Source organism: Globicephala melas, chromosome 20, assembly GCF_963455315.2.
Source record: "Globicephala melas chromosome 20, mGloMel1.2, whole genome shotgun sequence".
Taxonomy (NCBI): domain Eukaryota; kingdom Metazoa; phylum Chordata; class Mammalia; order Artiodactyla; family Delphinidae; genus Globicephala; species Globicephala melas.
In genome coordinates, this window is record NC_083333.1 from 6475426 (window position 1) to 6501521 (window position 26096).

At 53.1% G+C, this 26096-nt stretch overlaps 1 protein-coding gene across 3 annotated transcripts in view; it reads left to right on the forward strand.

Moving 5' to 3' along the window:
• Positions 1-26096, forward strand: part of ABR (ABR activator of RhoGEF and GTPase) — a 178160-nt gene that overhangs the window by 35263 nt on the left and 116801 nt on the right. Inside the window, exon 1 of one of the 3 annotated variants that reach the window (XM_060290974.1) lies at positions 4686-4831. The exons of 1 other annotated variant lie outside the window; for it this stretch is intronic. Coding sequence is in view for 1 of the 2 variants with exons in the window: in XM_030861901.2 (XP_030717761.1) it covers positions 10299-10359 (61 nt within the window). In the remaining variant the exon portion in view is untranslated. Of the gene's footprint in view, positions 1-4685; positions 4832-9710; positions 10360-26096 lie in introns of those variants that run through there. One more of the 3 variants, XM_030861901.2, reaches the window with a different exon arrangement.

Consider the following 26096-nt stretch of genomic DNA (forward strand, 5'->3'; position numbering starts at 1 on the left):
AATAAATGAGTTAACTAACCTTATTGTGGTAATCATTTCACAATACATTCTTATGTCAAGTTATCACACTGTATACCCTAAACTTACAAAATGTTTTTTGTCAATTATATCTCAATAAAGCTGGGGAAAAAAAGTGAGAGTGAAAGTCATGCGCTTAGCACAGTGCCCAGAACGTAAATATTGGTGAAGCCGGGGACACATTGATGGAAGGGCTTTCGGGAATGAGTGCCTCTGCCCACAAACTCACAGGGAGGGGAGGTGGTCCTGAACCTTTGTGGGCGTTGCAGGGGGAGGAGGTGCCCCAGAAAGGCTTCTTTATAAAGACAGGCCTAAGAAAAGCTGCAGATTCTGTTGTGTCCCTGATTCATGCTGAGGTTGCACATCAGATTAGCAAGTCTGTATTCTCCCCCAGTTCCCAAAAGAACCTTCTCCCCAGTCATCCATTCTGGTCCCCCTCCTCATCCACTTTTTGCCTCTGTGTAATTGCTTATGCTTCTCCCCCCACCCCCCGCCAGAATGCCTGCCTCCCCACCCCACCATTTTTGCCAATGAAATATGAGATGTCCTTCTAGGCCCTGGTTCAAATGGCATTTCCTCCAAGAAGCGTTTAGTCAGCAACTCAGTTCCAAGTGGTGACCCTCCCCACTCCCTCCATACCGTACTGTCTAGACCACTCTTTGGGCACAGCAGGGGCTGCCTTGCCTCTTGGTGACTTCTGGGCATGTCTCAAATCCACTGTCATAAGCATCCTGAGCAAAGGAACACAGTCTTATTTATATAGGGTTCAGGGACTATTCGATGAGGTAATGAGTAACTTTTCTAGCCCTCATAACCCATGGAACTTCCTGAAATCTTGGGCAACTGAGGCATAGGAAAGAAGAAAGTTTTCCTCTCCCTCATCAGCTGTTTCCTGGTCATCTCTCAAGGAATGATAGACTGGGCAGCCTTCATCCATGCATGTCATGGTGAGGAAACAGAGGCCCAGAGATGGAAAGAGAGTTCCTCAAGGTCACACAGCAGGTTAGGGGCAGAGCCAGGACCTGGATTCAGGGTGTGCTCAGTTTAGTGTGTTTCTTTGGGGAGAGGAAGTAGAGTGTTGAAGGGCAAAAATTTGGATTCTGGGGTAGTTGGGGGTTACTGTGATAATTCAGTGATTTAATGCATGCAGTCCCTAGATCAGCCCTGGCACGGGAAGCACCATGTGTTTGTTGCTTTCACCTTTATTACCCTTCCTCTGCCCTTTGTTGTCAACCACTGCCTCCTCCCGGCAGGCCCCTTCATTTCAGGGAAGAGAAGTACACAAAGGGTATTAACTACGCCAGAACTTCTTTACTAAGCAGTAGGTGAGAAGTTGGCAGGTAGCGTAGAGGACTAACCATCTGGGTTACTGACCCCAGTGGCCTAGGGTGATGTCCTGGACCATCGAGACCCAAGGCCCAACAAATCAGACCTGGACGAATAATTGGACATTGTATTTGTGTCTGTTTTGGTGAAGGGGAAAATGAAAAGAAACCTGCTTCCCTTTTCGCAGGTGCCCAGCAGACCGGGTAAGTCTGGTGTAGTGCCCTCCAGGGCTCTCAGGTCTGCCCAGTGGTCACCATAGCTCAGTGCAAGCAGCAGCCACAGAGGGTCTGCCCAAGCCCTGTCCGTCTGTCTGTCCAACTGTCAGGCAGTCTGTAGAACGTCTCAAGCTGGGTCCTCAGGAGGACAGGGTGCCCAGAATCAGTTTCCACCTCCTTCTCCCATCACTGAGCTGAAAGCAAGATTTCCCATCTGTCCGGTTGAAGGGGCATCAAAGTTATCACTGGAAGCTGGTGAGTGACAGCTGCAGCCTACAGCCCCCTGGGACACGGGAGTTCAGCATAGCTACAGGCCACTGGCATCTTCTCTCCTGGACTCCCAGTGTCCGCACCCTACCAGGAGGAGAGACAGGACAGGAACGTACCCAAATCAAAATTAATTGCAAATTTGGGACAGGCCTAGGAGAAGGACTCTGAAAATTGAGACCAAAGTTCCCTTAGTGGGCTGAACCATTTCTCAGTTTCTATTCCATTTCCATGTTGGTGTCTGATTGGGTGAAAAAGAGTGCAGCATCAAATGCTGGCTGCTTAGCAAGGGAGCCGTGGGCACTGGGGAGTTTTTAGTTGGGATTTCGTGTGAGCAGTTAGAGAATTAATTGGAACAGCGATTCTTCTGCTCCAGATCCGACTCTAGGATCCTGTTGTTTTTCTGCATCTTTCGGAGAGTGAGACCATTCTCGACGTGACATTCCAACTGGTCTTGACTGTTGTCTTTTTTTTTTTTTTTTTCCTGCACTGCTCAGCTTGTGGGATGTTAGTTCCCCAGCCAGGGATTGAACCCCGGCCCTCAGCAGTGAGAGCGCAGAGTCCTAACCACTGGACCACCAGGGAATTCCCCCCAACAGTTCTTTCCAGTTGGAGCTGGGTCGGCTGAAACTTCTGTACTCCCGCATTCTAAGGTCTTAGTGACCAGGAGCATCTTTGGTCATTCATTCATTCATTTACTTATTCGTTCATTGAAACCACTATTTCAAGGTGCCAGGGGTACGGTGGTGAACAAGAGAGATGAGGTTCATACCTTCTCGGAGCTCTCAGTCTAGCAGAGGAGACAGGCATTAGGTGATTTACTAGAGCACTGAGTCATCTGAAATGCAGGCCTCCCCGGTCTGGTGGTTAGGGACAGCTTCCTAGCAGAAGTGATATTTACGATTAGAGGGAAGATAGGAGGTATCTGGGCAGAGTTGGATAGAGCATTTTAGCCAGAGATGTCGTCCTGTTCAAAAGTTCCGAAAAAGCAACAGAGAACCGGGAGAAGAATGTGCCAGATGAAGATGAGAGGAGGGGAGGGGCCAGGCCACAGGGCCTTGTGTGCCACTAAAAGGGTGTGGTCTTTATTCTGACAGCAATGGGAAGTGTTCTCTAGTTGCTGTTTGATGCTGGAAAACTTCTTCCCCCAACTGATCGTTCTAGCCATGATGTCAGCCTCATGAGCCTACGACTTCTCAGACCAACAGGCCCAGCTCAGCTGTGACCACTGTGTGGCTTCCACTGACCACTGCAGACGGTGTTTCATTCTTTTCCACTCTTCCTTCATTAGAACATATGTCACGTGTGTTGGTTTCTCATGTCAGCCAGTGGCACCAGACAGTGTTCATGAAACTGAGCTGACCAGCCCAGATCAGGATGCGGTGAGCTTGGGGAAGGAGAAATTAGGACTCACCGGGTTTCACGATCAGTACTTGAAAGTGCCTTATGTGAAAGATGGGTGTCACGGGACAGTTTGGAGACAGAGAACAAAGCTAGGTTGAGTCATCCATGTGGGAAGGAAGGCAGGGTGGCCCCTTGGGGGAAGGAGGGGCCGGTCTTCTGTGATTTCTTCTCAGAGACCATCTGCTGCTTCCTAACGGTCTGAGTCAGGCTGCCAGCCTGTCTGCCTTTCCCATCTAAGGGTCATAACAGCCCAACGCACACTGGGTGCAAGTGTGTGCCTGGCTTTGGGGGAGGGGCAGCCAGGGGCACTGGCGTTCCTTGTGAAGGGGGCCTTGGCCAGATCACTCCCTCTCTCCACCTCTAAGGTTATAAAGGTAAAATTTAAGGAGGACGCCAAAGGCAGAATGATGGGGAAAAGAAGAACGGTGGTGTGTGTGTGTGTGTGTGTGTGTGTGTGTGTATGAGGTTGCTAAGGAACAAGCCGCTATTCCTCCTAACCAAGTAGTGTTCTTAACACTGTTGGCATTTGGGGACAGACCTTCTTTGGGATACTTCTGCATACTGCAGGACATTTTAACATCTCTGGCTTTAAAATGCTCCGACACATTTTCAAATATACTTCCTGGCGGGGCAATACGAACTAGCCCTCTCCTAATTGAGAACTACTGTTCCAGTGTTTATGGGAACAGGATACATACAGGCCTTATGGCCTGCAGATGGCCAGCAGGAAGACTTGATAAGTCCTCTAATTTCAGAATATCTTAGAGAAGCTTTGGTCCAGTGGGATGGTTATTCTTCCCAGGCCACTCATGGGGGCTCCTGCTGTCTCCTGACCCCAAAGGGAGTTCCTCCTGACTTCTGTAGCCTCATTGCTCACAGTGGTAACCCAAAAGCCCAGAGCAAGATCCGGTGGACGAAGCTGAGATTTTGGTGCAGGTATTTCCAGGCCTCTTGGCTGGACTGTGTCCAGGGTGGCAGGACTGTGTCCAGGGTGGCTGAGATGCTGCTCTGTTGGACCACCAGATGGCGCTTGGGAGTCCCCGTTGTCTGCCGCAGGACCACTGGTGGCTGGAGTGACTGCAGAGGGAACTCCTCTTAAAGAGGCCTGGTCCTTAAAGAGACAGGGCCACACACCATGAACTTGAACGGTAACCCCAGAGCGAGACTCCACTGATGACAAGCACCACTGGCTAGGCTCCAATGCTCCTTTGTCCTCCCCTTCTTGAATGCTGAGCCACCACCTCTTGGAGCTGGTCTCCTTGACAGCCAGCCCTCAGCCCCTGCAGCCACTCCTGGGCCTGACAGGGACAGGGCCAGCCTGGCGGGTGGCGTCAGAGCTCGTGGCAGAGCAGCGCAGGGCTGGGAGGCACCTGCAGAACTCTGGCTGAGAGAGCAAGAAGCACAGCCAGCTTCAGGGGAATGGTGACCACGGGAGGGCAGAGGGCCAGCCTGTGAGCTCTGGCCCCAGAGAGACATGCCTTTGCTTCACTTGGAGCTGATAAGGTTGGAGCCATTGAACTTTGTCTCTGGGTTTTGGGGACTTGTAGAATCCTTCTGTCTCTTCTGCTTGCCTCTTTCCAAATGCTGATGGGGATGCTGTGGTAAGTAAATCAGGCAGGGGGCTCCAGACCCTACTGTCGAGCCCTCTAATCTGCTCTCGGAAACCTCGCATGTTGACCTCTCGGTGGAACGATCCGAGCCCTGTCGGGTGAGGGCCACTTTAGCTGGGGCTTGGCCCGAGACCCTCCTGAAATTGCAGCTTGCTTAGTGTACTCTAAGGCAGCTACTCTTCCGGGGATGCTGGACTCACTGTGGCCCTAGCCATGGGAGTGGGGCTTCAGCACAGCCCCCGAGAAATATGTGGGTGTCTGTGGGGAGCTTCACAGCTACAGGGACCTGGATGTCACCGTGCTTCTCCCGACCAGGGTGCCGAGGGAGGCAACAAGGAGGTGAATGTAATCCTTTGGTTTACATCTTGCCATGACTCTTACATCTCTCCCGTGACTCAAGCTGACGCAAAACTTTGGAAGAGAAATGAACAGCGAGGAGGGCTTCCAGTAAGCCTGTGCTGCCTGTAGATCTCGCTGTCTGCTGGAAAAGTGAGGAGCCTCGGAAGAGACGGGAAGGAAGAGGGCAAAGGACAGACTGTTAGGCCAGAACTTCCCACTTAGAGGTGACCCAGGAGAGGCCTGGGGAATTCTCTTCTTTCCAGGCCCAAGGGGTGAGGGTGAATCTTAGAAGAGTAGATGCTGATTTACTGTACAGAGGTTAAAGGAAATGAAGCAAGGAGCCAGAAACAGGCCAATCCGGGGTCTGCCAGGGCAGATAGGAAGCCTGGAGGTCATCTCCCTGCTCCACCTGGGTGCCCACCTAGAGATGTGAAAACTGAGGCTGGAAAGTGGTGTTTGGCGGGGATTAGAGTTCAGGAAATCGTCATCGGATCGATTGCAGCTAGCTTGTCTCCAGGGTCCTGTGCCCTGTTGTAGTAGATGCGGTTTTCTTTGGGAACCAGTTCTCTTTCTGCTTAATCATTGGTGGCTCTGGGGGGTTCTGGAATTGCCTTCCTCCTGTAGCTCCAATTTCATCCTCCCTGAGTCTATAACTTCATTCTGTTTATTCATTTATTCCCTCATTGCAGCCCCGTACAGAGATTACACATGTGGACTCCGGATTCAGAATCTCGGTTCATTTCCAAGTATCACCACCTGCTAGCTGGCCAATAGCATAGCCTTCCTGCTTCTGCAGGACGGAATGGAGAGACTAGTAGTGCCTATCTCATTGGTTCATTATGAGGACTAAGAAAGGTGGTCTATGTGAAGCAGGGCCTGGCACTCAGGAAGCACTCCATCAAAGTTAGCCATCATTAGTTTTATTTATTCAGCATGTATTATTGAAGGCCGATCTATGGGGCTTTTGGCAGAATGCTGGTCTGGGGGCGCAGTGTAGTAACGGCTGCCTTGGAGGTCTACCTGCTTCATTCATCCACGGGGCTGAGTGCAGTGAAAAAAGATGCAGTCCCAGCTTTTAAAGAGCTGATCTGCCAGAAAGGGTGCCAACGGGTTTTTGACTATCACAGTCTGATTTTGTTTTTGTTTTTGTTTTTTTGGCTGCACCGTACGGCATGCAGGATCTTAGTTCCCTGACCAGGGATGGAACCCGTGCCCCCTGCAGTGGAAGCGAGGAGTCCTAACCACTGGACCGCCAGGGAAGTCCCTTGTTTTTGTGAATTTGAATGCGGAGCCCACCGCCACCCCACCCCTGACCACCTGTACCTCCAGCCTGCTCACGCTGGTGCTCTCTGTGGGACTCAGAGTGGGAAGAGGTGAATGGACATCCTCTTCATCAACAGTGACCCCTGCAGGGACTCCCAGGGGCCTTCCTGTTGTGCACAGTGGAGCTGAGCTGCTAACAGCAAGGAGGGAAGAACAATGGAGATACCCAGTTTTGTTTCTAAGCATGGTCACCCTTTTCCCATTGGAGAGGGAGTGAGTAGCACAGCCCTGGGGATTAAGGGCAAGGCCGCTGACCTTCAGGATGGGATATATCTTCTTCCCACTCGGCCCCTCATCATCAGCCCAGTGCTCCCAGCAACCTACCCTTAAATCCCCCTTAAATCTGGTGGTGAGGCAGGAGCAGGCCCGTTGCTATGGGAAGCAGGGAGCCAGGACAGACTGAGTGCACAGGCCAGAGGGGAAGGAGGAACGTGTTCACCCAAAGGGCTAGACAGCAAATGGTTAGCGCAGACTTGGAGGACGAGGTGTGATGGGTGCTGATTCAGTGCCTTGGGGTGCACGGGCAGGTCCACACTTAGCTGAATCAGGGTGGCCTGTCCACGGAACGTCCCCCTGCTGCTCTGACAGATGCGGGTTGCTGGCAGAGCACTTCACCTTTGGCACAAGGCGAATGAGAATGACTCTTGCAACTCCTTCCTTCCTAGGATGTGGTATTGGGTCTCCCCCCACCTCCTCTCCACCCTCAGTGCCAGGAATCTGGAGGTTTCTGTCCTGGTCTCATATCACCCTGGTGCTTCCACACACTTGTCTCTATAGCCAAGGTTAGATGTTAATGTCTAACGTTTGTGATGTTAGTGTCTATTGGAAGCCATCCAATATAGGCATCAAGGGATCTTGAAGTAACTGCCCTTTCCTGGGACATATGTGTGAGACAGTTGTATGGAGATGGAAGAGGATTGGGAGAGTTTTCTAGAAGGTGGTCTCTAACCCACGGACCCGCGAAGATTTCCAGGGACCTTCGCCATCCTGCTTTCAACTCTGACAGTGGAGGCAGCATGCATGGCATTTTAGCTACACGAGTAGACTGCCAGGGTTCAAGTCTCAGCCCTCCACTTACTGTCTGGACAGGTTACTTAGCTGACCAGTGCCCCAGTTTGCTCATCTGGAAAATGGAAGGAGCTGAGCTAACAGTGAGGTTGTCATGTAAACAAAGCCTTAAGATCCAAGCCAGGTCCACTGCAGGCGTTCTCTGTTAAGTATTAGAAGTGTTCCTCCTTATTTTCCTCCAAGATCCCTCTCCCCTCTCCCCTCTATTTTGTTCTGGATTGGGAGGTCCAGGACAGGCTTGGACAGAAGGTAGAAAAAAGCAAACTATGGCAGTGTTAAGGAGAGCAACTGTTAACATTTTAGTCTGAAAATAGCTTGTTCCAGCCTTTGTAGATAAAAATGTAAAATGTATGCAAATGTATGTGACTCACGCAGAAACATACATCCATGGCCTCCTCGCAGTCAGTGCCCAGATGTGGCCATCAGGCAGCGTGCAGAGAGGGCCCAGGCTGCCTTGGTGGAGATGGGGGTCCTTGGGGAGGGGGCAGTGCTGCTGCTTCCCCGGGCGGGGCTCCTGCTTGCACCTTTCTTCTGGGTTCTGTGCCTCCCGTGTGGCAAGAAGAGAGGCCCTGGGCCCCTCTCTGCTCCTCCATCTCACTGTCCTCCCTCTGGTTCCTCCAGGAGCCCGTTTGCTTCCTCTCCCATCCTGGCTCTATTTCTGGAGCATCTCATTGGAGATGCACGCCCCCCTCTCTGCCAAGCTCCAGGTGCCTGCTTGCTTGGTCCTCCCAGTCTTGTGTGCAAGTCAGAGACGGTGGGAGGGTGACAGCTGAGCAGGGAGACCCACAAGATCCAGAGCCTGAGCCAGGAGGCCTGGGGTGCTAGAGAGCCAAGTGGATGCAGTGAGGGGACAGTGTCACCTCTAGGTTGAAAAACACCCACGCAGCCACCTATGGAGGCTTTTCACTCCCCAGAGCATCTTCCCCTGCAACTCCCAGGGGCTCACCCAGCCTGCTGTGAGCCTAGTGGCCACCACCTCCCCTTGGGCAGTTCTGGAGGCAGCTCCCTAAGCAGCTGCAGGGGCTGGGTGCAGGCTTCCTGTCAGCATCATGGGTGAGGGTCTGCTTCTCCGCTTAAGAACAAGGTCTGAAACTAATATAATATTGCATGTCAACTATACTTCGATTAAATTTTTTCTTTTTTAAGAAGAACTAGATCTGTGGTTGTTTGAGATGATGAGCCCGCCCCCCCCAAATGCTCTGGAGATGCTGACAACACTGCCCCCTATAGAGGCCAGGGTGAGCTTTGCCTTGTAACCCTGTCCATTGACCTGGGTCCCATGAAGTCTTTGCCCTTAAAGCTGCTTGGACATGAGGGGTGGGAGGGTCTGGTCCATTATCAGAAACCTCACTATCTGAGGTAAAAGCAGGGTAAATGGTCCAGGGCAGGGTTCCCTTGTGAGCCCGCTGCCTCCCTTCCCTTGGGTTCAGGAAAGGAGATTTAGCCCCACTGCCCTGGACCACCCTAGCCTGACCCTCCCTCCTCTCCAGTCCCTTCTCCAGGGTCCTTTGTTCCAAGGAGGCCTGTAGGACCAAACCTGCAGCCAAGTTGCCTTGGGTCACTTAGAACGTGCACCCAGGGCACAGGTATAAAACTCCCCCACTCCAACCTCTTCACAGCTTTTGGGGGGCGGGGGGGGTGGGTCTTAGAAGGAATTTTGTTTCTAAAGGTCTGTTCTCAAAGGCATCTTGACCCCAGCCTTCCCTCAGCTTGTGATTAGGCATGCATGGTGTCTCTCCTTACAGGGGCTGTGGCTGGGATCCCCAGAGAAGGCTCCTGGAGGGAACCCAGCGGAGACCCTGGGGTCTCTCCTGTAACCCAGTTTATCCTCCACAGCCCCTCGACGAACCCCGGCCTCCCGCCTTTCTCCAGCCGCCGCCCGCTGGTGTGTAGGGCAGGAACCGCCCGGCCTTTGGGTCAAGGGTGTTTAAATAGATGAGGCACTGTTAAGGTTTGGAAGGAAAGAGTCCTAGGGCAGCCAAGAATTCCCGCGGGCGGGCAGGACGTTAACCCCGTCAGCGCCGCTCCCCAGGCTTGCCTAGGGGAGGGGCCTGGGAGCCTCACTGGCCCCTGAAACTGCGCTTAGAGATCCTGGGGTGGCAGGTGATGTCACCCCTGCGGGCTCGTAGGTCTCCCCGCGGCACCTAGTCAGCGGGTTGCCAGAATTTGGCCGAGCCCAGCGAGGGGAGGAAGAGGAGCCTGGGCCTGCGCCGCAGCCCGGAGACCCCCCGCGGGCCACTCCTCCGTCACCGGCTGGAGCGCCTCTCGCGTGGGGACCCCGGCTGCTCCCCACACCCCTACCCGGCTCTGGAGGCGTGCTGCGGGGAGGGGGCGCGGGAGCCTCGCGCCGATTGGTCGCGGCCCCCGCCCCCCCCGCCCCTGGGCGCCGTGCAGCCCCGGAGAAGTTGCTAGTTGGCGGGCGGGCTGCGGGGCCGCCGCTCCGGGATCCGCAGCGGGGCTCGCGGCGGTCGCAGGGGCCGGAAGGGCTCCCGGGGGCGCTCGCCGGCCCTCGCCCGCCCTCCCCTCCTCCCGGGCAGCTCCGGCTCGGTCCTCCCTGCTACCTGTTTCCCCGCCTCCCCCGGCTTCCACCCCGCGCTCGGCAACTTCGGCCTCTGGGGCTGGCCGCCCGCCCGCCGCCCGCGCCCTCCCTCCTTTGTTGTGCGATGAGGGTCGGGTTTCCGATCTGACGGAGCCGCCGCCGCCGCCACCGCCGCGCGGAGCCGCGGGCATGGAGCCGCTCAGCCACCGGGGCCTGCCGCGCCTCTCCTGGATCGACACCCTCTACAGCAGTACGTGTGCGCTCGGGCAGGGGAGGCCAGGCGGGAAGGGGCCCCGGCACCCCGCGCTGCGCCTGGACGGCCCCGAGGCCCGCGATGCCGGGCTTCTCTGGGGAGCCCCGCGCGGACTAGGGGCTGCGGGCACGGCCGCCCAGGTGCCCGGCGGGCCGGCAGGCGGGCGAGCGGCGTAGGGTCCCGCGATCGGCCGCGGATGGGGTCCCCAGAGTGGACTTCAACCCGGAGGGGGTGCGCAGTGGACCGACGGGGCCAGGAGAGCTGTGTCACCCCTCTCCCACCTGTTGTGTAACCGAGCACTCCCCAACCCTGGGGAAGAGGGGAGAGCTCTTGTAGGGTGCTGCCTCCGCTCCTCGACTGGCTTGTCCTTCTGCCCACGTTGAAGCAGAAAGGCCATTTTTGGTAAAGTCCTTGGCGCCTGAGTTTGCCACCTCAGGGACATCCTGAGGCCAGTGTGTTTCGGGGTGGGGGTGGGGTCGTGTGGTAAGGGAGACTGTAGGTGCACATCTCTGTGGGGGCCATTTGGATTCAGGACCTGAAAACCCCCAGCTCAGCAGTACTTCCTGCCGGGCTCAGCATCACCCGCACTTTCCCCCTCCCTCCCCCTCTCCCCTCCTTCCACACCCCTCAAAAAAGAAAAAACACTAACCTCGGCGGCGTCTCCACCCCCTCGCTCCCAAATCTGCCGCGATCACGTGATTGCCCTTGCACTGCCGCTGGGGATGTGTAACTGACCACTCGTACCTTCCGGGGGCTTGCGCCCAGCCTTCAGCGCCCGGACCCCGACCCCGACCCCGACTCCGACTCCGACTCCGACTTGCTTAGGTGGCTAAAGCACTGCATTTCTCCCACCCCTCCCTTGAGACACCTTCCCCTAGCTTTCAGTGGTACAGGAAGAGGGTCCTGATAACCCCTGAAGAAGATAGTAAGTGGATTTCACCCTCCCTGATCGGTTCAGTGGGACCCTCCCACTCTCTCTTGCTAGGTCTCCTAGCCCAGAGTCCTGAGGCAGGGGCAGGGGTTGGGGGAGATAGGTGGAGCCAGGTTCTGGTTCTGGACCCTGGATGCCATGGGACAAGGACATTTTTAAGGGTCAACCTGGCTCGAATTCCTTGGTAACAGTCTTACGGTGGGCGGAGTGGACAAGGTGATGCCTTGAACCCCAAAGGCTTGCCCTGGAGGCTCCTCAGTACTCAGTACCCAACCTCTGACCTCTGTATCCCCTTGGGTCCCCACCATTCCGCATACCTTTTTCTTCTCCCTCTTCTCCCTTCATCCTTTTTCCTTTCCTTTCCTCCTCCCCACCCCATCCCCATCCTTTTCCCTTTCCTTTCCTCCGCCTCCCCCCCGCCCCAGCTCTCCTTGTGATGGTTCATTCTGCTTTGGTTTTTCAACATCAAAGGGACAAAGCTGGATCCCCTGGGTGTCGGTCCCCCGCCAAGCCCAGCCACTCCATCTGCTCCTTCCCCTGCAGAGGCCAGCATCGTTGGGTGAAGGTCAGGGCCCACGGTTGCTGTGTGGTGTGTGTGCACGTGTGTTTGCCTGAATGGGGCACACATCTGTTCAGAGCCCTGCTGCAGATCAGCTCCTGACCTGAAGGAAGGATTAGTGACCTTCTCTTAGCTGTGCTCTTGCAAATAACAGTGATAACAATGCCTCATATTCACATGCAGCTTATGTTCCTGAATATTTCTGACTCTTTGCAAAACCCAGTACTGCTTTCCCTATTTCCCAGAGCATAGAATCCTATGGAAACCTGTCTCTGGCTTTCTCTTCATTGCCTTAAAGAAGACTCCCCCACCTGATCATCTGATCATTTCCAAGTTTTCCTACCACCCCCAACCCACCCCAACACCTAACCCCACACACAAACACAACCTGGAGCAAAGGAGCAAAATTGCCTGAGGGTGCTTTGAAAATTTCCCACTGGAGGAAGGTGGGATTGGAAAAGGGAATTAGACGGAGGCCTTCTTTGAGGGGTGCCTGTTTATCAGCCCTGACTCAGGCAGGCTGGCATCTGAGCTGTCTACCCTTATGCTGCTGCCCTAGCCTCTGGGCTCCTGGGGCAGCCTGGATGGAGGGGAGGGGGCACACCAACTTGGCAGCCATGTGAGGAGGAGTCCTTGCCTCCTTCTTCCAAACAGCTGATTGGAGAGCCGTAGAATGAGGCTTCCTGGGGAGGTGCTGTGCAGTCATGTTTGGGCTGTTAGCCATAAATTTTCCTCTTGACAAGAGCCTAAATTAAAACAAATACCCAAGCTGTCATTTGCCTGGCAGCATGGTTTTTGTGCCTCCCAGAGGAAGTTCCTCTGCCTCTCAGGAAGCTCTCTGCTCACAAGGTTCACAGGGTGGCAAGTCCCCACAAAAGCCAAGTCCATCAGGAATTGTAAAGGGGATGTACCCAGGGCACAGGGTAGCCCGTGTACTTCTTAGGGATGTGAATGACCCAGTGACAGAGGCTCCTTCTAAGCTCTGCTCCAGGTGGCAGTGATAGTAGCATCTCCTGAGGACCTACCATACGCCGGCACTGTGCTAGGCACTCCATCCGGGCTCTCCATACCTCACAACTCTGCAGGATAGGTAGTCTTATCTCCCTTTTACAGGAAGAGAGGCTGAATAGGCTAAAATCATTACCCAAGGTCACATGACTGGTAAGTGACAAAGCTCGGATTTAGATCATACCCTAGGATGGCGAGGAAGACCCTGAGTGTCACCTAGATATGCCTGAACTTATTCAAGGTCTTGGAATGTCATGGAATGGGGGACCTCTGTCAGAGTTCTCCCCAAAATGGTCCAGCGGGGTAAGTGGTCTGAATGACTGAGCCTAACTTGCCTCTGTGTCTCTTGGAGGAACTGAGGGCTGGCCCTGGAGCCAGGGCAGGGGTGGCTGAGGCTCTGTCTAATTTCACTGAGGCTGGTGATTCTCTACACCTAAGATGCCAGGCTGACAACCAGCCCCTCCCCTCACACGTCTTACCTTTGTAGCTGTCGGCTCAATCTTTCTGGCTTTAGCATATGTGCACGCTTCGGCTGCAGGCTCATGGTCACTTGATAAGGGGTGAACCTCAGACCCCCTCTTTCCCCTACAGTAGAAGTCCTGAAGGTCTGTAGTGATGGAGATCTGTCTGACTCAAGGAGATGGGCTGGCTCCTAGCTGCCCGTGTGACCTGGGACTGATTGGAGCACGGCCTTTGCTCCCGGTAAACTAGTGTGGTGGATGAGAGTTCCGGCCACCCCACCTCCTGTCTCTGGACCATTCATTTTCCTACATGAATGTAATAGTGTCAGCTTTGCCCCCTCAGTGCCTTGCCTAGATTCTTTCCCTGGAGCTGGTGTGTTTCTCTCTGCACGTCTTTTCTGCCTGTGTTCTTCGTCTTATCTTCTCTCTGTCTTTCTCTCACCACTGTTTCCACTAGACACCACTTTCTCTTGGTTTTCTTCTATACCACGGGATCAGGTTGGATCATACTAAGTTCTATGGAATAACAAAAACGGGAGGTGCTCTGAAACTTTCTCTGTTCCTCCAAGTAGAGACGAAATCTTTCAGGATCTGTGTAAAAGAGAACTGAGGGCTACATTTAAGGTCTCTTCCTTGGCCATTCCAGCCTCTTTTTTGTCCCAGGCAATTTAGCTCTGGCCTCAAACATGCCGACTGTGGAGCCAAGCAAAACCTCTAGATATTTGGGCCGCATAGAAGACAGAACATGATCATCTGTAGTTATTAGAACCTGCCTTTGGAGCTCACTTCTGTGACCCCAAGCGACATTTGCAAGGGAAGTCTCTGGTGACATTTTGATGCCCCTTACAGACTCAGTGCCCTGTCCCATGGCCAGGAAAGCATCTGGGGCTGTGGGGATACAAACCCATCTCCAGATGATCAGGAACCTGCCTCCGTTTCCCACCTTATTCCTATATTAGCTGCACCAAGGACCAGGCCACTGGCCCGACAGTCGGTGTGGATTTGATCAGGGCAACTCTCCTACCCAGGTGGCATCAGACCACTCTGAGGTGCCAGTGAACACCTGCCAATGGATGCTTTCTTGTCCTGTGACAAAGCCTCCGTCACGTATGCCTGCTTGTCAACACCAGCCCATATTTGACGTGGCTGCTGGAGTCCCAGAGGTGGGCCTGGCAGAAGAATTAAGTCTCCTACTCAGAGAAATGTGATTTTTTTGTTGCTGTTGTGATCGCTGCTGTTATCGTTCTTTGGGAAAAGGAAGGAATGACAGGAACATTGGTGAAGAAATAGCTAGGTGGGTAGAAGAAGCGGGGAGAGCCGGTAGGATGGACGACTTGGGCTGTTCTCTGGGTCCAGGGGCGATTCTGGTACCTTCCTTACTCACACTTCTCTGTAAAGTGAGGCTACGATGTCTCCCGTGGGTGCCACGGGGATTAACTGGTTAATGTTTCTCAAGTGCTTTGAAGATGAGGAGTGCTATTGAACTGATCAACTGTCCAGCTCCTCACAGCCTCTGTCACTGAACAGGGATCCACGAAAGGCTTGCAGAGGAGTTTGGAAGGGGCTGGGAAGTGTGTGAGGGGACAGGCAGGGGCAAGAATGTTGGACCAGGTTCTCAGCTGGTGCCTAGCCCAGTGCCTTGTGCTATAATCAGCCCACAGTAATTTCCAGTTGTGTGTGTGAGTATGAGAGGGAAGAGAAAACTTCTGGGTTCTTGGTTCCTTTAACTCCTTACTCCACCAGCAAACCCCAGAAACCCGTTAGCTGGTCCATTCACAAGTTTCTGGCTGTGTGGATCTGGTAATTGTAGACCCCCCAAGGGAGTCCCACGCATTGCTAGGGCTTGTGATTATGTGATTGGAAGCCTTCCCCACACCAGTGTTGGTGCTGCAGCTGTTTGGCTCAGCTGGAGCCCTTTGGGGCAAACCAGGAGGAAGGCAGCTTCAGGACACCTGCACGTCATCTCCACGACGTCTGCCTCAGCCGGGCCCCTGGCTCTGGTAGGCTGAGGGGAATCCATGGGGGAGTTCCCACCACATTCTACCTGCAGGGGCTTGGCGCTTTCCACTGAGTACCAGGGAGAGAGGCCTGCAGGCTTACCTGTCTCCAGGGCTGGATAGGAGAGGCTGATTGTCTTGACTTGTGGCCTTGGTCTGCCCTAGCTTGCATTCCTTCTGGCAAGATATGGTCTGACGGAGCCATGGATGGCCCTGATTGGCAGTGGGAGCGTTCTGCTTGTCTCTGAAGCTTGGGGAGAACCTGATCCTGTAAATGGGGAAGAAGAAGGAAATCAGGGCAACAGGCAAACTAGAGGATGCACCCCCATAAGAGGGTTGGGGATAGACGCCCAAGCCTACTCCCTGCCCAAGGCATTTGGCAAAGAGCCCTTTGAGGTGGGGCCGGCTGCAACCGTGACCCACTGCAGATGGGACAGCCAGTTCTCTTCCCCCAGGTTCAGACCTCATTTGGGCCTCTCACTCCGTTTTCTGCCCCCTGTGCTTTATTTCTGTCTTCTCTTCCTGCCCTTCCTTCCCTACCATACTGCGGGACGAAAGACGAATGTGGATTTACTGGCCATATAGAAACTGACAGGGTCAGTGTGGTCTTCGGGAGACAGGGCGGGCTCTGTGGTGACCTAATTGGTCAGCTGCCCTTCCCCTCTTTCCTCCACCTTCACCTCTGAGGCTTCCGTGTCCCTCTAGACCACAGATAGACGTAGCAGATGTGGTCAGGCATTTTGTCAAAGGTGGGCAACGTCTCCAGGAGTTGGGCAGCTGGGAGGACTCAGGTGGGCCAATGTCGATGGAGCTCAGAGTCCTCGTCACTCCAGGCAGCATAGCTCTTGGCCTTCCTGTGGTGTCAGTGGAGCTGGTACTACCTAGAAAAGCCCCAAATTGGCTAGGGATCTGTGGGTTTACTCAGGGCTGTTGGGGAAGGATGTGGCCATAATTACCTTCATGGGATTGAAGGGCTGATCCTATTAGTGTGTTGGGCTAACCCCTTCCTCCTGGGCATTGCCTCCTGGCCAGCAGCAAGGGTTTAATGGATCAAGATTATGGAGACTGAAGATGTTATACAATTAAGCCTAGTTATTTCCCTAGCTGGGGGATAGCTACCACGGACAACGGCAATTGGTTTCCTCACTTGTGGTCACTGTTCAGGTGCAGGTTGCCCTGGGCCTAAGCAACATATAGTCCATCTTTTTGAGTGAGTTTCACCCTTGAAGGTACAGCTTTATGAGAAAGATCCCTTTCTGAGAGGTTTGGGGTCTGGGTGGCTGTGTGCTCTATGAGATGGTACCCCTGGAGTTGTGCAGTGGGGACCTTTTAGGGAAATGTGTCTGAGCTCTGCAAAGGAGAAACCTTTGAAACCTCATCCTTGAGGCTCTCACAACCACTGGACCCAAGGAAGAGAAAGCCCGTTAGTCCAACCAAGTTCAAGGAAATTCGATTTTTCCATTTGGTCAAGGAAGAATGGCAGAAAACATAAAGTTTAACCAGTCGTACTATGTGCCAGATGCTGTGGTAGGTACTTCCTTACCTTATCCTAACAACACACCAAGGTACCTTTTATCATCCCCCTGGTCTATGGATGAGGAATCTGAAGCCCTGAGAGGTTAACTTATTGCCGAAGGTCTCCCAGTTTGAGCTGCATCGGATCTCAGATGGCTCCAACTCTGTATAGAGCCCACTCAGCTGCCCACAGCGATAATGATCTTAGCCAACATCGATGAGGACCTACTATGTGTCAGCACGGTCCCGGGCAGTGCCCGTGTGTTATCACTAATCTTCAACAGCCCCTACCTTATGAGGTAGGAAGGAATTATCTCTATTTTATAGGGAGGAAACTGGGACTCAGGGAAGTTAAGTAATTAATTCAAGGTCCTAGCGCTAGAGTACAAGCCAGGAATGGAGCACAGGGTTGGCCTGACTCGAAACCACGCTTCCTCCCACACTCCCTCGCCTTTCATGGGAGCTGGTATTTCGTGGAGACTGATTGATCCGTTCACCTCTCTAGCTAGAATGACAACTGTGGAGACTGTCTTGGCTGCCCCCGTGGTATTCGGGCAGCTCTCAGCCTCTGGGTTCCCTGTAAGTGCCCACCAGCTGGGCTGCCTCTTCCTAAGGTTGATTCCCAAGGAGCTCTCCCATGGGTACTTGGAACCCGTACCCCAGAGTTACCTCGTCCCTGGATTATTGGCAAGAGGCACTGTTTGTTAACCCCAAGATAAAGAGGAAGTAGAGAAAATAGACTCTGGGGGTAGGGATGGGGTACAGCGAAGGCCCAGTTTCCAGAGCAGAGCAGGGCAAGGGACAAGTAAGTGGGGACTAGAGGAAGAGAGGACTTGGCAGAGCTGGCACGCTGGCTCTGATCTCAGGCCTTTTAAAATTCACCCCCATAGTTTCCAAAGGAAAATAAAGAGAGCTCTCGGCCATAAATCAGGCCACTGCGCACCAAGGTCCTTTGCTGAGGCCCAGGGCCAGTTGGGCTACAGAACCAGCTTCTGCATTTGAACTCACCCACACAAAGCATGCTAATGATGGGGCGGCTCCGGTGCAGACCCAGAGTCCCCCGCCGAGAGTTCAGGCCTCTGGAGGAAGCCTGTGCCTGGGGCCTTCCTCCTTAGCAGACCCCTCTTTGGCTGGAGCCAGAAAGGCTAAAACAAGATAGGAGGGCTTGTTGCACAAAGGGTTTGCGTGTGGAGAGTTTTTGGGGTATGATAAAGGGGGTGAAAGACTGCCTTGAGCTGACAAGCGAAGCAGGAAGGTAAAAGTGGGGACGTGGGGGAGGGGAAAGGGTCCCACAACTCCATTCTCGTCCTTTCCCTTTGCTGCTCAAGATGTCACTGGCAGCTTACTTCCTTCTCTGAGTCTGCGGGCATTTTTAGGAATTCCTGCTTGGTAGGGTGTAGGGACCCATGAACCTTCCCCTTGGCTCACTCGTCCGTTTGTAGGGGGGCTAGTGTGAAATTTCAGCTTGCGCTGGGGCCTTACGCGCTCCGGACCCCTTCCTCGACCCCCACCTTGAACCTGCTGCCCCAGTCTTCTTCCTCCTGCTGCCCTGGCGGCGTGCTCCTGCCCTCCCTGTGGGTCCAGGATGCAGCCGGCCAGAGGCTCAGCCTTGACAAGTCCATCCTTCAAGTGCCACCCTGTGCTGAACTCTATCCCCTCCCCCACCCAGAGCTTTCTCCTGTTCTTCCTGCCCTTCCCCCAGCCTCCTTCCCCCTCTCCATCGCTGCTCTTCAAGGGAAGAGACATCTTTCAGGGAAGACCAATGAAACAGAGCTGCCCAAGCCTGGGAGGGTTCAGAGGGCCAGGAGAGCAGATCCTGTGATGGGGATCCTGTCCCTCCAAAAATGACATGTCTTCATGCTAGTGCATCTCCACACTTCTTTCTGTGCAGGTGCCTGAGTCTTTCCTCACCTCAGCGGGGCTGGGAAGCATCCGTTTAATAACTTGTGGCAGAGACTACTATTGTCAGTTCTGTCATGAGAGAGGAGCCAGAGAGCTGTGGTGGGACCTCGACACATGCTCATGGGTGGTCTGGCCAAAGGAGTCAACTCCTTCCCGTTGGAATTAAGTTAGCAGAGGCCAGGGGCACCTACCAAAGGGAGAGTGGACTCCATGAGTGGCTTGCTAACTCTTTGGACCACAGCCCATACAGAATACAGACATTTTACATTGTAAGCCAGGACACACACAAACTGAAACAGAAGTTTGTGGGATAGTATTTACTGTTTTATCACATTTGCAATGTTCTCATAATTTTATGCTCTTCTAGTCTATTCCACTCCATTAAAAACAAACCCAAGAAGTGCTGGTCATGACCTACTACATTGATTTCATGACCTGTAATATGAAAAAAGTGGACGAGCTGATCTCAGCGGGCTCTTATGAACTGTAAGGAATAGTAATTTACCAAACTGCCGTGATTTATATCCGTGTTGTGATTTTTGCCAGATTCACACACTTCTGTTATCATGGACCTAACTGTTTTTCTTCAATTTGACTCATTGTTTTAAATATCAGTTACTTAGAAAGGAAACGAATGGAAGATCTGTATCTCTTGCAATAAATAAAAAGTTTCCTTACAAATAAATGCACTAAACACTCAACAGTGTTATTAATTCTAGTTACACACTGTTGCCCTTGGAAAGCTCTAGGTCTGAGCCTCCTATGTCTCTGTTTAAGGGAAGGAAACAGAATCGATGTTAAAGACATCTACTACCAAATAGTAGTGGGAAAGATTGAAAGGCATCAAGAAGGGAGTAATTTTCTCAACATGTGCTCTCGTGTGCTTTAATGCAGCATGGCAAGCAAGCAGGTGCTAATCAAAGGGCCCTGCGGCGTCAGCATCCTCTACTTCCGTCCACCCGGAGTCCTGGGCCCCGTATTTCCTGAGATGGGAGAGGAGAGGGGAGAAGATGGTTTTTTCCTAGGACCAAATATACTAGAGCAGAGTCTCAAACTCTACTGTGCATTTTAATGGCCTGGGGATCTTGTTAAGATGCAGATTCTCATTCAGTAGGACTGGACTGAGGCCTGAGGTTCTGTATTCTAGCAAGCTCCCAGGTGATGCCAGTGCTACTGTTGACGGTCTAGGGACCACGATTTGGGTAGCAGGGCTCCAGGGTCCTTTATACCCTCTCCCAGGGGACTGACTGTGGACCCTGAACCAAGTCAGGCCCTTCTGTTTCCCAGTAAAAATAAAAATAACAAAGCAATTGATGGGACACCTAGTGGGTACCACACCTGAGCTAGTGTTCTCATGTTCGCAATCTCATTTAATTCTCAGAGTGAAGCTGTGAAAGGTTGTTAACCTCATCTTAAGGATGAGAAGAGGGAGCGGCCATTGTGATTGGTCTCTGCTGGAGACTTCACCATGGGAGGCACCCACCATGGGAGACATACCAGGTTTCCTCTGCCCACCCGCTTCCTGAGTGGCAGAAGCCCAGGCATTTGGCCTTTATGAGTTCCTCTGTCTAGACAAAACCTGTCCCGCTCCACCCCCCCACCCCCCACACCCCATGCCCCCCACCCCCACCCCCACCCCACCCCGCCAAGGGCCAACTTTGGTGTTAATGGAGCAGAAAGCCTTAGTTGTTAATTTTCTAGTGCATCATTGAGAGGGTTAATGAGAGACCAGCTGGTGTGCCACCCAGCCATGTGGAAGGGCCATTTTCCTTTGCATTTGGTCCGCAGACATTTTGCAGACCCTGTGGCAGCCACTGACCTGGATGGGTCAGTGGGCATCGTGTGCCGTCTTTGGGTGCAGAAACTTTAGACACCCGAAGCAGGATCTTGTTCTGTCTCCTGCTCCCTGGAAAGGAAGGATGGGATGCAAATTGGATGAAGAGCTATTTCTTGCCCGGGGACCCACGGTGGCCGCCACCACAGCCAGGCCCTTGCTGCGGACACCTGAGCATCCTCAGGCCCCCTCCCTGACCTGAGACACCACTCCCCATCCAGTTGCCTGTGACTACACTAAACCTGCTTCCATCCGCCTCTCCTTTGCCCAGAAACCTTCAGTGAGGCATTTTCTTTCCACATCCAATCCAAACTGCCTTCAAGATGCCCCACGCTGGGGGACACCTCGCACTACCCATCCATTAAGATCTGCCAGCATCCCAGCACGTGCCCCCCTGCTCTAGCCAGTGAGACCCTCACCGTTCCAAGCCAACCTCTGTGCTCAAGCCTCAGCTCAAGCTACCACCACCTCCAGGAAGCCCTGCGTGATTATAGCACCGGCCTTGGTGAGCACCCCAGTTCAGAACCCAGCACTTCTTGCTGGGTCACAACATTGAGTTCTTTCTTATTTATTGTTTTGTAGTGTTTACCTATGTAGGCTTTGTGCCCTGTTGTCATTTCTTCTCAGCCAGACTCTACACTCCTTAGAGGCACAAAGAAGAATAACAAAGGCTGCCATTTATAGGGGGCCAGACACTGTCCTTAAGCACTTGACAAACAATGTCCCGTTTAGTTTAATCTTCAACCCCCGCTGCAGAGGGCTCAACTATTTTTATCCACTTCTAAGGATGAGGAGACTTTTTTTTTGTTTATGATCCTAGAGAGGGTAAACAGTTTTCCTAAGGTCACGCAGCCTAGGAAAAGCTGAGCTGGGCTCTAAACCCAGGTCTGTGGGATGCCGGAGGTTGTGCTTCTCACCAGAGGTGCTCAAGTGCCGGGGCCCTCGGCATGAGAACCTGGGGTTGGGCCCAGCATCTGTGTGTTTGCAAAGCTCTTCTGAACACCCTGACTCTTAACCACTGCGTGCATCTATCTCCCTTTGCCCCGAGCACGTGGGAGCTTGGAAATGCTTTGTGGTTGGTGAGCGGGTATGAAGAGAAGGATGTGCTAGGGGGCTGCGTTCTAGCACTTAGGGCCACCTAAGAGAATCACGGAGCAGGGAGGATGCAAGGAGACAGTAGAGCTGAGCACGAGGAAGGCAGAAGGGCAGTCAGAAAAGGCTACTGGAGAGGTCAAACCAGTGACCCTCTCTCCACCGCAGCCGTAACTCGGCCTCACCTAGACATACGAATCAGCTGGGGCATCTTGTGAGGATGCAGATTCTGGTCCAGCAGGTCTGGGGCAGGGTCTCCTGTTTGGCGTTTCTAACAAGCCCCCAGGTGATGCCCATTCAGTAGGAAGGCCCTGGGGTCCTCAAGCCCTCCTGGAGGATCTGATTCCTTCCCTCACTAGTCTAGCACCTTCCCGCCTCCCTCCTTCCTAGAGGAACAAATCTAAACTCCTAGCACAGCACGGGAGCCTTTTCAGACACCATCTCCAGCCTCACCTCCTGGCTCTCTTAACCACACTCCCCACCCTGCAGCTGCACTGAATCCTTCGCTGTTCCCCAGACACACCATCCCCAGCCAGAGTTTGTTGCTTTTTGCACAAGCCATTACTTTGCCTGGAGGAATGTGCTTTGGCCTTTCTTGGCCAGGTGAGAAGGAAGCTGAATGTCGCCTTCCTGGGAAGTTACAGACTGGGGAATGGGCTCTAGACTCCTGGGTCTGGAGACAAGCCCTCCAGAGGTTCTTGGACTCCCTTCCCTGTCCCTGCTCCCAGCAAAGGCCAGCCATGGTCCCTGGCCGTGGAGAGGCATGGAATCAGGCGACTTAATTGTCCTGCTTTGGACATTCGTTGTTTCTTGGCACCTTCGAGTAAAAATAGAGCTGAGAATGACTCAAGCGAAGCCCCAGCTTGGAATCTGGAGAGCAGAGTGGAGCATGTGGGACATTCTGTGGAGCCCGGGAGGCCAGGCCATCTGCGGGAGCTCTGGGGAGGGGGCCCTGTGACCTGGGCCGGGGCTACCAGGATGCTGTGGTCATACCCTGGGCTCTGAGAGGCCAGCCCATAGCTGCTTTCACTTTAAACTTTTCTCTCCTAGCTGTGGAAATATTTCAGGACTTCCGGAGAAGTTTCCTTTGGTGCTTCCTGAGTTTTCTCCTGTGATTTTTTTGCCTCCAGATTTCAGCCCCAGGCAGGGGGCAGCTCCCGGAAGAGCTGCGGGTGCTGCCCTGGCTGACTGCAGCCCTCACAGGACCTCCTCCCTGTTGCCTCCCAACCTCCCTCCCCTGCAGGAAGCCTCCCCGTGCACTGGTTTTGGGGAGCAGTAGCCCCCCCTCTCTGGGAAAAAGAAGTATCTCTTCCTGCATTCAGGCTCCCGCCTGGGGGCTGTGGGCAGGTGATCGAGGGCTGTGTCTCTGGCTATAGGCCTGCCCCCCTTCTGAGAGCAGAGCAGCTGGAGGGAAGCGCCTGCTGCTGAGGGGGAACCAGAGCCTTTGAATACTTGCTGGGATTCACCTCTTTGAGCTTCATTTTCCTCACCTGTAAAATGGGAAGAAGCTTACCAACCCCACCAAATAGGGTGGCCAGATTTTTTAGCAAATAAAAATACAGGATGCCCGGTTAAATTTGAGGTTTAGTTAAACAATGAATCCTTGTTTAAGCATAAGTATATCCTATGCGATATCTGGGATATACTTATACCAAAAACTTATTACTCGTCCAAAGTTCAAATTGTACTGGGCGTCTTGCATTTTATATGGTGTCCCTGTTGCTGGATTAAATGGTGTGTATCGTATGTAACACTTAGCAAGGGCCCCATCTAAATGTTCCTTGCTCGTTTCATTACTCTCTTCTCTCCTCTGTGCCACCCTCTGACCCCTGGAGGCCAAGCTGATGAGACATTTCTGTGGAGCAGTCACAGAAATATTGAGATTGTTTTTATAAAAGTGACACAAAAATGAGTGATTAATGGACAAGTGCCAATAATAATAGCTGTCACTTACCTAGCACTGGCTGTGTCCCACGCTGTTCCAAGCACTTTCTGTATATTAATCCCCTTACCCTTCACAATAATCCTATGAAGAAGATGCTTATCTCCACTTTACAGATGAGAACGCAGAGGCACAGGTTAGGTAAATAAGTTGCTCAAGGACACATAGCTAGTAAGTGATGAGCTGGATACGAACCCAAGCAATCTGGCCCCTGTGTTCTTGGTGTTAAAAGGACGTGTTGCTGCATCTTGCCTACCAACTGCCACAGTTAAAGATGTAAAGTTTCTTTAAGGTCAAGGACATGGAAACCTACAGGGATGGTTTCACAAAGCAGGTGATAACACAGCACGCTCCCAGAGGGAGGTGTGACTTCCCGGGTTCCCCCGCCGAGATCCTTGCATGGAGAGAGGGTTCAGCCAGGCCTGAGGAGCTCACACTATGGTTTATCTCTTCCTGCCCACCACCCCTGAAGGTCACAGAGGTACTGGCCATGTGCCAGCCTGTCACCAGGTGAAAGTCTCCAGCTCATCCCTGAGGCCCTGCAAACCCTAATCCAGGTCCTTTTCAATCTTATTAATTCACAGATAACTGTGCCACCGTGTGATGTCCTCTTCTTGAGATCCTTCACGGTTTTCCAGGATACAATGTTTTTCCTTTTGTAAAATGAATGCATATAGTTATTAAGGACTAGAAAAATACCTAAAAGTAGAAGGAAGGAAATCCATGTGCCACTGACCCACCCCCTGAGGTGAGTCTTCCTCCTTGCTCTTGTCTGTGGCCCGGGGTCTGGTCATGCAGCCCCACTGTGCGCTCTCGGCAGAGGCCAGGCTACAGGCCAGAGCACGATAGAAAACTCAAATGGCCCCATATCCCAGCACCACCCCTGGCTGCTTGTGCCAAAGGGGATGAGTTGGAAACAGGGTCTGGAAACCAGTAGGCACCATCTCGCCTTCTCTAGAGTCCTGGCTGGCTCTTTGAGACAAGGTGAGGATCAGGTGCCCGCAGCTCCCTTCTCTCAGGGGCTTCACGTGCCCACCTGTCCTCACCCCCACCCACGCCATGAGTAGCAGTGCAGAAGTGCCCGTTGTTGGAAGGGGCTGCCCCGTCCTGTCTCAGCTTATGACCAGAGATGGGTTTCCCGAACACTTTGTAGGTAGCACTAAAGGCTCTGCTGGCCCCAAGCCCAGATTCCAAGTCTTGCCACCTCTTTTCCCACCACAGGCCTCCCCCAGGCCCAGCTTCTCAGTGTTGTGGTCTTTCCCCATATTCTGAAGGTTAACTCCAATTAATTCAAAGAGAAATCTGAGACTAAGAGCTTGGCCTGTTGCCTCTGCTCCTACCTCCTTCCGTGTCTCTGCCATCTTCCTTTTCTCCCTGTCCCTTCCCCACATGTCCCCAAGGGACTATTCAGTAGATGCTTGTTGGCAGGTTCAGAGAGGCCCTGGTTCATTCGTCAGGAGACCAGAGTCCCCAACCAGAGTCCCCAACTTAAATGCCTCATCTGTTAGGGTCCAGCAGGAAACAGATGACACACCCAGCTTGGGGGGTTTGGGGAGAGCTTGTAACAAGACTACGACCAAAGTGTGGGCAGGGTGAGGGGAGGGTCTGGTTCCCATACCTGGAGACACAGAGGCCATGGGGGCGGCTTCCTGGCAGGAGCTACGACACAGCCTGGGTGGCCCACAGGGAGGAGCTGTGGGGAGAAATATTCCAGCTTCCCTCGCACCCCTCCCTTCCTGTGATCTCCTGCTGGGGCAGAAAACAGGGTGGAGGGGCAGGGAGAATGGACCTGGAGGGGTGCACTCCAGGTATAATCATTCTCTCTGCATCTTTCCCCATTTGCAAAGGGAGGGTTGGAAATACCTGCCCTGTGTATGTCCTGGGGTTTGTAAAAATCAACTAAGATGATGAATGGTGACGGTGTGTGTTCATCATTTAACACCAGAGTAAGGGATAATTGTTATTATTGATAAACACTCACCAGGTACCCCCGACAGAATGAGTCTTACACGTTCTCACTTCTGCTGGGGAGCCTCTCATCTCCAAAGGACATATGGGTAAAGGAACAAGAAATTGCAGAATTGCAAAAGCCTGGATTTGAATCCCAGAGCCCCTGCTTAATGTTCATAGGGCATCAAGCAAGTCATTTAATGAGCCTCCCTGCGGTGAAATGTACCTCATTGGCGTTCAGAGGAGAGTGGATGCCGTCGTTACTTTTAGCCAGCCGCGTAGGGGGTGCTCGGAGGACCTAGCAGCGTCCCTCATCCCTCAGCTGAGTCCAGGCCCTGCAGTGGTGCCCAGGCTCTGGGCTGTGGATCCCTGGGTCTCTCTTCTCAGTATCACTGACCCAGGCCCAAGGACGTGGAAGCAGCTCCTAATGTTAACAGTAATAACCACCACTGATGTTACTGATTGCTTACTGTATACAGGCACTGATCAGTTCATTCTCTTGGACTCACTAGAGTCCCCATGGCTAGAATAGCATTTTAATAT